Source organism: Notolabrus celidotus, chromosome 23, assembly GCF_009762535.1.
Source record: "Notolabrus celidotus isolate fNotCel1 chromosome 23, fNotCel1.pri, whole genome shotgun sequence".
NCBI lineage: Eukaryota > Metazoa > Chordata > Actinopteri > Labriformes > Labridae > Notolabrus > Notolabrus celidotus.
Window position 1 is genome coordinate 4,326,708 of NC_048294.1, and position 12,323 is coordinate 4,339,030.

The following is a 12,323-nucleotide window of genomic DNA, read 5'->3' on the forward strand; positions in this document are numbered from 1 at the left end:
TCCTCACCTCTACATCCTCTCTTTCCTCTTTTCATCCCCCTCTCTGTAATCTGTGTGGAAACAACAGATTGTTTTTTGAGCTTAAGGGAACGTTAATACTCCAAGAAGAAGGAAGCAGAACACACAGTTAGAGTGTGTGTGTGTGTGTGTGTGTGTGTGTGTGTGTGTGTGTGTGTGTGTGTGTGTGTGTGTTCTCCACCAGTGCTGTTTATAGTTATATTTGATGAATTACTGGATAATGAAAGGTCATTTTATTGTTGTGTATTTGAGTTTCTCAACCATCCGTGTTCTGTTTGGGAACCGTGTGTTTGTGTGTGTGTGTGTGTGTGTGTGTGTGTGTGTGTGTGTGTGTGTGTGTGTGTGTTTGTGTCTCCAGTGTTAAAACATTCCAGAAACAGTTTCAGTCTCTAGTTTGTTTTCATAATGTAAAACTCATTAGAAACAAATGAACAGTGCGTCCAGCTCCCGCCAGAGGCTCTTTTAGTGTATATATGTGTACATTATGAATCGTGTGTGTGTGTGTGTTTGTGAGTGTGTGTGTGTTCTCTGTGGTCTGGGAACATATGGGGAAAGCTGTGTTTTCACAGGGTGTAGTCGGCTATCTTGGTAAAGGTGGAAACAGGAAGTACAAAAGGCTCTGGTGTGTTTTGGTTTGTGTGACGGTAAGAAAAAGAGACTCTTGCTGGTGTGTGTGTGTGTGTGATTCTTAACGGCCTATAGTTGTGACAAAAACTGCAAGGCCATACTAGAGTGTTCACATCGTGTAGGGCTGGGCGATACATTGAACAAGTCTCAAGATGACCCTTAAGTCTTTATCCTTCATAAGTCGAATTAATCACAGAAACATTTTCATGTCAAGACAAACAGATCAGAGGATTTAAACTTGTAAAAAACACTGAAGAAGTATTTTTGGTAAAAAACAAAAGGTGGTAAAATGAGTCTACTTTTTGCCTGGTGCACTTCTTAACTCAGGGTTCCTACATCTGCATTGTTCACATCCTAAAAAAAAAATTCTAGGTTATAACCAAGTGGCAAACTCCGGTCTAAAAATATGAGTCCAATGCGGAAGTGCTAAAAACTGCAGTTCATCGAGTGTCCACTTGAGGCGGGCTCCGGAAGTACCAGAAACCACATACACACCAATTCAAAAAAGCCGATCTTTACAGCAGAAATAAACATGTTTACAGCCTGGTACAAAAACGAGTGTAGTCTGGATAGCTCGTTTCTCAATCGGCACACACTGTACGGGGTAATTTCAAAGATATTGAGATTACGAGTCTTCCAATGAGAGGCACAGCTGACTTGATTGACAGGCGGGAACACTGTAGCTGTTGGCGAGGAGGCTCAAAGCCCGCCTCTTTACGTCACAATCGCTCGACAGAAGTTAGGTTGAGTTAAACATTTCCAATATGGCTGCCGCCAACGATTGGCCTCAAAACAGCACTTCAGAAACAGATGGGTGACGTCACGAATACTACGTCCATTATTTATACAGTCTATGGTTATAACTAGGTCCAACACTTTTTTGGTGGAGCTTTTGGGGGTTGCTACCTGAGCTGCTGCTAACTTTGGCTTAACTTTTTATATCTTAGTACAGTAAACCTGTCTGACACATTAAACCTGCTAGCTGTATTACTTTATTTTAGTTTGTAAGGAGATTTATTTTAGTTAAAAAAGACAGGAAAGTGACTAAAGTGGCTTTTTCCCAACAAAAATGTGTTTAACAAATTCAATTTGTGACTCGAATATGCTGATATCAGAGATAATGTGACACTGAACTCCAGAAAAAGTGTCATGCCTATATAAAGGACAGTCAAATACTGTTATCTGAATATTATATTTAATATAAGGTATTTTATTATAATTTTATTGTATTTTATATTTAAATTTTTTGCCATTTAAGAGTTGGAAGAGATAAACAGCATCTTGATTTTCCTGTATGTCTTCGTATATACAGTGAAAATTGACAATAAAAACCTTTGAATCTTGAATCTTTGAATCTGAAGGGTTGGTTTAAGGACCGTCCACATTCGAATGAAAATCTTACTTCCACAAGAAAGACATAAACTTTCCTGACATTAGACGGTATTAAAACCCAACGTTGCGTTCCAGCTGCTGAGCTCAGATGTGGTTTCCTGCTTCAAGCTTTCCAGTGTTTTAGGAGGAATCACAGCGGGATCAAATTTAAAAATATTAACCTTTAGAGTAAGTTTAAAGTGTTCGCGTTCAGCCCAGGAGAACTCGACAGTGAGCGGGAGTTAATTTACGAACCATCTAGATTTATGTTTGAGTTGGCTCCCAGCGTAAAGCGCCCCGCTGTGCGTCTGTAAAACCCTTAAAGCGTAACATCAGGCCTGTGTTTCCACGACATGCAGGCCTTTGATTTCTACAGGAGAGAAAGAATGAATGAATGATGGAGGGAGAGGAAGAGGAAGACAAGTCTGCCCTCTATTTCACAGTCTGTAATCAGGAATTTGTTCCTTTATACGCCCCGGAGAGTTTTCAAACAGCTGTTATGTTCAGTGGGGAGCTGATACAGGAGAGAGGGAGACACCTCAATCTGATTAACACTCTATGTTCTACTATTAACAAAGACCGAACATCAAGACCGGATCAGATCCAGTCCCATTTTACAGACAGGACTCAGTCTGATCTCATCTTAATCCACCATGAGCAGAGCACTTTGCAGCATTTAGCAAGTTACAGTGGCAAGGACAAACTTCCTTTAACAGGCAGAAACCTCCAGCAGGACCAGACTCATGTTAGACACACATCTGCTGAGACCGTGTTGGAGAGAGGGATAGAGGGAGATGAAGAGAGAGAGAGATGATAGTGGGGAGACGGATAGTAGTAGTTGTAGCAGCTGGAGTCTGGAACGTCCACAGCAGCAGAGATCCAGAGGAACCTACGAGACAAGGGAGCTCAGGGACTCCAGAAAGGTGTAAGAGAAAAGTGAGGGAGACCAGAAGAAAGAAAAAGAGGAGAATAAATGGTGAAAGAATGACAGAAGGAAAGGACGGGGTGAGAAAAGGAGACATAAAGGATGAAGGAACATGGAAAGAACAAAGAGATAAAGAAAGAAAGAAAGAAAGAAAGAAAGAAAGAAAGAAAGCAGAAAGTAATGAAAGGCACAAGGAATAAAAGAGAGAAAGAAAGAACGAAAGAAGAAAGAAGGATGGAATGAAAGGAAAGAAAGAACGAAAGAAGAAAGGAATAAAAGGAAAAATTAATAAAATAGAGAAAGAAAGAAGGAAGGAATAAAAGAGAGAAATGAATGAAAGGAAAAAGGAATGTAAGAAAGAAAGTAAGAAGGAATAAAAAGAAAAAAGAGAAAGAAGTAAAGAAAGAAAGAAAGAAAGAAAGAAAGAAAGAAAGAAAGAATGACAGACCCAAAAAAGGAATCTACGGCAGAGATCCAGAGGAACCTACGAGACAAGGGAGCTCAGGGACTCCAGAAAGGTCTATGGTTAGTAACTTTAAAGGGACAGGAAGAGTTACAGTAAGAGACAGGCAGAGAGAGGAGAGAGAGGGAAAGACAGGATCCCAGTGTGTCAGTCTAAGCCTATAGCAGCATTACTAAGACCTGGTCTAAGCCTGATCCAGCTCTAACTATAAGCTTCATCAAAAAGGAAAGTTTGAAGCCTACTCTTAAAAGTAGAGAGGGTGTCTGCCTCCCTGACCCTGACTGGTAGATGATTCCAAAGGAGAGGTGACGGCTCTACCTCCCATACTACTTTTCGAGAGGTTGAAACATCTCACAATCTGAAAAATACAAACATATCCATCACACATTTTACATTTTCAGCAGATTCGACCCGCTTTGTTCCCTCTTTCTTTCGTCCAATCAGAAAGTCGGTCAGCAGTTCATCTATGTTGTTCCTCTCTCTCTCTCTTTTTCTCTCTCTCTCATCCTCCTTTCTTTCTTTCCTCGACTGTTGTTGTGATTTACGGCCGACCTCAAACCTCACACCGCACCGACCAGCACGCCCGTCAGTGTTTCGGCTCTCTGTGAAACATCCCAGCGATGCTTCGACAACACAGGCTTCACCACTGTGTGAGCGGCAGTCACTCACACACACACAGAAACAGTCTTTTATGGAGGAATGTGACGAGTTTCTGTGGGGTGTTTGGTCCAGGCTGTTTTGGAGACGTTTTTTAAGACTGCGTTGCGATGGAGACGGAGACACTTTGACAGAAATGTCTCCAGAAATAGTTTTAAAGGAGTTTTTCTGGCAGCATCAAAGAATCCTCGAGTGACTTTTTTTCTCTTAATCTGAATGTTCTTTTGTTTGCTCTCCAGCTTCTCCTCTTTTATGCCGACGAGGTCAGGGGTCGTGTATCATGAGTGGGTTGTTACAGCGAATGGAAACCCTGACAGGGTGAGCAGGAGACACGTGATCCTGCTATTAACACGGATTACTTATGTTTGTGTTTGCAGATCGAGGATGGAGGGAAGGCGGCGCTGTGCAAGAAGCTGAAAGTGGGAGACGAGCTCATTAACATAAATGGCTCCGCCCTCTACGGCAGCAGGCAGGAGGCGCTCATCCTCATCAAGGGCTCGTACAGGATCCTGAAGCTGGCGGTCCGGAGGTAAACAACCAACTCATTTTCTCTGACACGCAAACGAGATGTGACACGAATAGTTTCACGACTTCAAAGAGAATGATTTGAGTTTCTCTTCGTAAACGGACGTGCGTTTGTCGCCTCCTGTTTTGTCCAAAGTGAGTCAAAGGTGAGGGAGGAGACACAAAGCAGTGTGTTTTTCCTGGTATGGTAGAAGTGTGCTAGCCTGACATGCAAACACACACCGAGGCCCCCGTCTAACAGGAAGTGACCTTTGACCCCAAGGGTGTAAGAAGGAAAGCTGATAAAGTCTGATGAGAGGGGAGGAGGGAGCGTCTGGGAATGTGTGTTAGTAATCGTTTGGAATACGGATAGAGAGGACACAAACAAGAAGAGGACGGACACTGTCCACAATAACATCACACACCTGTGATTCACTTGGTTTGATAACTCCTGAACAATCGTCTCCTCTGGAGTCCGATAGTGGGAATACGTTTCTGTCAGCTCCTGGTGTTATACTCAGAAGAGTGACCCTGTAAACTGGCTACCTGTCAGTGGTGGTCAAGTTTACATCAGCTGTTGAAACACAGAAGGAGACCTCGGGAATGCATCCTAGTTCAGTTTTATTAAAATGCATTTAATGATCATCTGGAGACGTTTGTAAGGGACGCATCTGGCTGAAAGTCTCCAGTTAACAGGGTCTCTTTTTAAAGTGGAACACCGGTCAATCTTCCAGCTTTAAGTCCAGAGTTTCTGGCGTTTTGAATCCACTTTGTCACGAGCACGCCTCTCCCAAGCAGCAACCTCTGGTCTCAAAATATGAAGCCAATGCGGAAGTGTTATAAACTGAAGTTCATCGAGCGTCCACTTGAGGCTGGCTGCAGAAACACAGGAAACCACATACACACCCATTCAAAAAAGACAAACTTTACAGCAGAATTAAACATGTTTACAGCCTGGTTCAAAAAACAGTTTAAGTCTGAGTAGCTCATTTCTCTATCGGCACACACTGTACTGGGTGAATTTTTATAACTATGTATTCTCAAAGTAATTGAACTTACTAGTTTTGCCCAAATAAGGGCATGCCTGACTTTATTGACAGGAAGGCACCCTGTAGCTGATAGAGAAAAGGGTAAAGGCCTGCCTCTTTACCTCACACTAGCTCGGACGAAGTTAGGTTGAGTTCAGCATTTCCAATATGGCACCTGCCAATGATTGGCTTCAGGGACAGATGGGTGACATCACGAATACTACATCCATTTATTATACAGACTATGTTTTGCATGCACGGTTCTCAGCAAAGATAGTGTGGATGCAAGATGTCTCACTCCTCAACAATTCAACTCTGGGAAACAATATAATGTGTGCACACATCAGGAAAACATGTGCAATGATGTCGCTCATGAATTATAGACTGTCAAATGCATGGGCGAAATTTTTTTTTTTTCAAGTTATATTTTTGGGGCTTTTTGCCTTTATTGCATAGGACAGCTGAAGAGAGACAGGAAGTATGGGGAGTAGAGAGCGGGGGAAGACATGCAGGAAATGGTCGACCGTTCAGGAATTGAACAGGTGACCCCTGCGACGAGGACTGTAGCCTTTGTATGTGGGGTGCTTAGACCGCTAGGCTACTAGTGCCCCTGGGCAAATAATTTTATCGTTAATTTAAGTCGAAAAAGTCGGAAAGATGGTTGCACTCATGCTTAAAATCTGTCTGTTTAACACTTGAGTCTAATCGGTCCAAACTCCAAAAAAACTGTGATTCAATCTTAACAGCAAAAGCGACGCCATGTGCAGGGACCCCAATCCTGTTGCTTCCTGTTGACACTGTGGCAAAAATGTGCGCCTTCTGATATCGCTAATTTTGAGGCAGAAACTGTCATGCTCATTTTAGGCTGAGAGTGAGGAAACAATGACAGTTAAAGGGCACTAATGTGAGACAAGACCTCTCCACTTTGCGTCACCGTCCTGCTCACCCTGTCAGGGTTCTGGTTTGCATAACCACCTGCTCAGCATACTTTTCAATGAGGCTATAAACACATCTGCAGATTTAGACTAAGTTTGATCCAAGAGTTATATTTGATACCTTCAGTACTTTTTAATCACCTTTCTAAAAATTCAAACACTCTTGGTGTTGTTGCCACCTAGTGGACACAAGTGGAACTGCAGCACATGTTTAAAAGTAAAGTTAAAGTTGATATTTTCCTCTTTTATCCTTATTTTATGTCATTTTTCTGAACTTTGACACCACTTTAATGTAGATATACTCCTAAGTCTTAATTAGACTCAGACTGCACACCAGTGTGGACCATCTTAATGGTTCCAGAACAGTCTCTCTCTGTCTCCTCGGACTGTTTCACGCAGCTGTTTGGCAGCAGCTCGCCTCGTTCTGGCTTTGAAACCAGATCAGCCGTCCCAGCAGTCAGAACGCTCTCCTGCTCCTGTTTCTGTTTGAGGAGATGGGACCTCTGTCTAATGCTGTTAGACACACACACACACACACACAGGCCAGCACTTACACACAAACATACAGTACCGCTCTGCACTCACTTTCACACAGACAGCACATAAACAGACATGTGTGTGTGGAGGAATGCTGTTCGTTATGAGCATGCCACCCAGTCGAGTCCACCGTGTGTGTCAGTGTCTGGTATGTGCTGCATGTCTGCGTCCAAGGGGCTTTCCCAACCCTGTGTGTGTGTGTGTGTGTGTGAGAGTGTGTGGGATTAGGGTGTGTGAAAGTCAGCAGAGTCAGCATGTAATGAACGGCTTCTCCTCGTCCATTAAGAGATCGTTTTGTTCGATCGATTCATTTATCGTTTGGGTGAACTTCAGAACGTGCACGTCTTAATTTTCTAACACCGCTTCCTTCACTCTGCAGAATATTAAAACAACACAAGCACAAAGAAAAAACATGGTGTTAGAGGAGAGTGGAGACAGCTGTGAAATAATCAACACGAGTTAAACAAACAAACAAAAAACAGACAGAGAAAGAAAAGAAGGAGAAGTTCAGTTGCGTTGATGAGACAACCTGTTTCTGTGGACGCGTCAGACTCCAAATCCTACAACTACTATCCATCTCACCACTATCATCTCTCTCTCTTCATCTCCTTCTATCCCTCTCTCCAACACAGCCTCAGCAGATGTGTGTCTAACATGAGTCTGGTCCTGCTGGAGGTTTCTGCCTGCCTCTTTTATTCCTTCCTTCTTTCTTTCTCTATTTTATTAATTTTTCCTTTTATTCCTTTCTTCTTTCTTTCTTTCTCTCTTTTATTCATTTCTTCTTTCTTTCTCTCTTTTATTCCTTGTGCCTTTCATTCCTTTCTGCTTTCTTTCTTTCTTTCTTTCTCTCTTTCTCTCTTTGTTCTTTCCATGTTCCTTCATCCTTTATGTCTCCTTTTCTCACACCGTCCTTTCCTTCTGTCATTCTTTCACCATTTATTCTCCTCTTTTTCTTTCTTCTGGTCTCCCTCACTTTTCTCTTACACCTTTCTGGAGTCCCTGAGCTCCCTTGTCTCGTAGGTTCCTCTGGATCTCTGCTGCTGTGGACGTGCCAGACTCCAGCTGCTACAACTACTACTATCAGTCTTACCTCTATCATCTCTCTCGCTCTCTCTTCACCTCCCTCTATCCCTCTCTCCAACTCGGTCTCAGCAGATGTGTGTCTAACATGAGTCTGGTCCTGCTGGAGGTTTCTGCCTGTTAGAGGAAGTTTGTCCTTGCCACTGTAACTTGCTAAATGCTGCAAAGTGCTCTGCTCATGGTGGATTAAGATGAGATCAGACTGAGTCCTGTCTGTAAGATGGGACTGGATCTGATCCGGTCTTGATGTTGATGCAAACTTGCTCTGTTTGGAAAGAGTTTGAGGACACCGTTTCATGTGATTTGATGCTACAGAATCGACCTTACCGCTCACTGCCTGTAGGAGGCACCAGTGTCCGCTTGCAGTAGCTATACCCTTCTTTTCCTCTAGGTGGTGCAAAGTATAAACTACTGCTGCTTAAATTTAAAAAATGAAGTATAGTGCATTAACAACAGCATGTGTCAGAGTTTTTATTGGAAGTATAAAGTATGCACTCCTCTAATCTCAAATCTATGTGCTCTTGTTTACCCCTGGCTCTATTCAATGATGCCTTCATGATTATGTCAGATGAGGCATTCATTGTTCTTTTTCATTCATTCTTAGTCAAACAGTGTCTCTAATAAGGTTTTGGAAAGATGTAATTGGGACTTAAATTACATCACCAGGTTTTTATGTGTGTCTGAAAAAGAGGTGGTAATGAGTTTTGCCTTTCCACAGTTAAATCCAAGAGCCAAGTGTGCGAGTGTGAGCATTTCATCACCGCGAAACAAGCCGTGTGTGAGAGTGAAGTCTGGCAGCAGACAGCCACAGAACCTTCCAGGAGGGTTCCTTGTTCCTACGGTAATGAGGGAAAACCCGGCTGGCACAGAGTCCAGGTCAGAGATCAGCAGAGTCCCCCGCCCAAAAACTGAAGCTGAGATCAACTGTTAGCGTCAGAAACGTGTCAATCAAAGTGAGTTTGATTCATGAGCAAGTTGGAAATGTTCACGTGCTGCTGCCAGACTTTAAATAACAGCTTTATGGAGGCGTAAAGAGAGACTCTGACACTTAAACCTCATAAAAACACACAGATTATTCACATAATCTGCACAGATTAATGTAAGTTTACGTTATTATACACCTTCTTTTATGGCCTTATTCTTGGAGGTGTTAAAAGCTTGTCTTGGGTTTTATATGATTCCATTGTAGCGTAAAGATCAGGGTTCACAATCAATCTATCAATCCAGAGCAGGTCTAGACCGTACTCTATGTTCTATTATGAACAAAGACCCAACATCAAGACAGGATAAGATCCAGTCCCATCTTACAGACAGGACTCAGTCTGATCTCATCTTTAATCCACCATGAGCAGAGCACTTTGCAGCATTTAGCAAGTTACAGTGGCAAGGACAAACTTCCTTTAACAGGCAGAAACCTCCAGCAGGACCAGACTCACGTTAGACACACATCTGCTGAGGACACAATTTGAGTCTGCTGTTTAATAGTTTGCTAAGACTAATAGTTATATGTATTGTTTGGAGACCATTAGTGGCTGCAATTATGATGTGAGCAGTAGAGGGAATAACAGGTAGCAACCTTGAGCAGGACCAGACTCATGTTAGACACACCTCTGCTGAGACCATGTTTGGGTTGGAGAGAGGGATAGAGGGAGATGAAGAGAGAGAGAGAGAGAGATGATAGTGATGAGACAGATAGTAGTAGTTGTAGCAGCTGGAGTCTGGCACGTCTACGGCAGAGATCCAGAGGAACCTACTAGACAAGGGAGCTCAGGGACTCCAGAAAGGTCTATGAAAAGAGAAAAGAGAGGGAGACGAGAAGAAAGAAAAAGAGGAGAATAAATGGTGAAGGGATGACAGAAGGAAAGGATGGGATGAGAAAAGGAGACATAAAGGATGAAGGAACATGGAAAGAACAAAGAGAGAAAGAAAGGAAGAAAGAAAGCAGAAAGGGATGAAAGGAAAAATGAGAAAGAAAGAAAGAAGAAAGGAATGAATGGAAAAATGAAAGGAAGAAAGGAATAAAAGAGAGAAAAAAAGAAGAAAGGAATAAAAGAGAGAAAGAAAAAAGGACTGAATGAAAGGAAAGAAAGAACGAAAGATGAATGGAATTAAAGGAAAATTTAATAAAAGAGAGAAAGGAATGAAAGGAAAAAGGAATTAAAGAAAGAAAGAAAGAAGAAAGGAATAAAAGAGAGAAGAGATAGTAGTAGATGTAGCAGCTGGAGTCTGGCACGTCCACAGCAGCAGAGATCCAGAGGAACCTACGAGACAAGGGAGCTCAGGGACTCCAGAAAGGTCTATGAAAAGAGAAAAGAGAGGGAGACCAGAATTAAGAAAAAGAGGAGAATAAATGGTGAATCTAAAACCCGCCATCAAAACATTCAAACAGTGTTGTTTTCACACGTGTTTAAGCTAGCTCCTCAAAAACTGAGATCTGAGACGACAGCAATTAAAGTTCTCCTCTTGGACTTGTCCTGGTCTTGCTGGGCTCCATATATCACCTCCTGGAGGGAGAAACTAAGGAGCTTGTCTCGGGATAGATGGATAATATATTTGTACGACTAAAACGTTTATGTCATTATTCACTGCTTCTTATTGCTACCCAAGATGGCCGCCTGCCAAACTCTTCTCTGCCAATATTTTCTTATGTGTTGTACGTGTGTGTGTACAAGCATGTTAGTAAGTGTTGGTAATTTGTGTGAGTGCCCTTTTCTGTTATTCTAAGCTCAATTAAAAGTCACTAAACCCAAAGTCAGAGTGGGAGCAGCTTCATTCTGTACGCTCCTCTTGGACTCTCGAGGAAATCCCACACCAGGGTTCTCCCCGCGTTACAGCAGGAGACCGAGTGAATAAAAGAGTTCTTTACTGAAGCAGCAGGCTTGGAAAATGTTCATATTGGAGTTAATTATATGATGTAAACGCAGAGGAAGGAAATGAGGAGTTGGCGGGGAGAGATGATGATTTGTTCGGCTTTAGTAAAGGGATGGAAAATGGTGCTTTTGTGCGAGTTTTTCTCCTAAAGGTTGGCTGGTGAGCTTTAAATGGAAGCATGTATGGGATTTAAAGAAGGGCGCATTGTATCCGACAGGTTTGTGTTACATTAATAGAGTTGTGTAAGACAGGAAATGAAAAACATTTGATTCTCATGTTTTCTGATGCTGGATCTCTCCTCTGTAATAGAACTCGCTGATTCTCGTCCAAGACGTTCAGCCTTAACTCTGCTTTTTATTCCGTCCATTGTTTCATCTTCTCACATCATTGTTCACTCTCTGAATAAAATATATTCAGCTGAGACTCTCCGCATTGTCCGGTACGGCTGAAAGCAGAGCGGCTCTGCAGGCTAAATTTGTCCGACCACAGGAATTTACTGGCATGCCCAACGGTTCAGTGAGAGAAAAAGACAGCAGTGTGTTTGGATCTGTTTCACTTTAAATTCAGGAGTGATGCTTTATGGACGTTTTTACAGGCAGAGTGACGGTGAAAAAAAGGGACCACAACGCCGTAAAGTCGGGTTTTATTTTCCCCCTAATTAAGACATCCTCTGTCTTAAAGAATGTAATGAACTCCGACACAAAAACAGAGCCTGAGACGTAAACAAACTTTGACTGACACTTCTTTATGTTGGCTCAGCAGAAACAGAAGTTTTAGGGCCTCATTACTCTGAAAACCTGCAGAAACACGACAAACTGAACACATGCATTCATGTTTCACTTTCCTTAAATCATCAAAATACATGCCAGAGATGACAACTTATGGAAGAACGAAGTTTTGCTCTTCTACTTTGAAAAAAAACAAAACAGAAAATTGGAAATCAAATTGACAGGGCGCTAGGGATGGGTACCTTTCACATTTGAACCGATACGGTACCGATACCCGGTACCTGGGAATCGGTACCGGTACTCAACGGTACCAATTTTTGGTACTTTTGTGTTTTTATGTAGTAATAAATATTACTTTTTTTAAAAATCTCAAATTAGTTTAATTTAACATTTTTATTCAATTTAACATGAAATGAACAGAAACAGGATTATATAGGTGATTAGATATATTAGCTGACACGTGCTCGTGGCGTCTAATTGCTCTTTCTGGAGTTTATCAATGAACAAACGTGAATGCCTGAGGACGGGAAAAGGTCAGTTCTCCGTCTCTTTATAATAACAGGACACACAACTTACTTG

General features: G+C 42.2%; 1 protein-coding gene across 2 annotated transcripts in view; it reads left to right on the forward strand.

The window, feature by feature from the left end:
* The window catches only part of shroom4 (shroom family member 4), a 102,644-nt gene that overhangs the window by 41,783 nt on the left and 48,538 nt on the right, over nucleotides 1-12,323 (forward strand). For both annotated transcript variants that reach the window (XM_034676754.1, XM_034676753.1), the window contains one exon: nucleotides 4,439-4,590. In XM_034676754.1, the coding sequence (XP_034532645.1) occupies nucleotides 4,439-4,590 (152 nt within the window). The remainder of the gene's footprint in view (nucleotides 1-4,438; nucleotides 4,591-12,323) is intronic.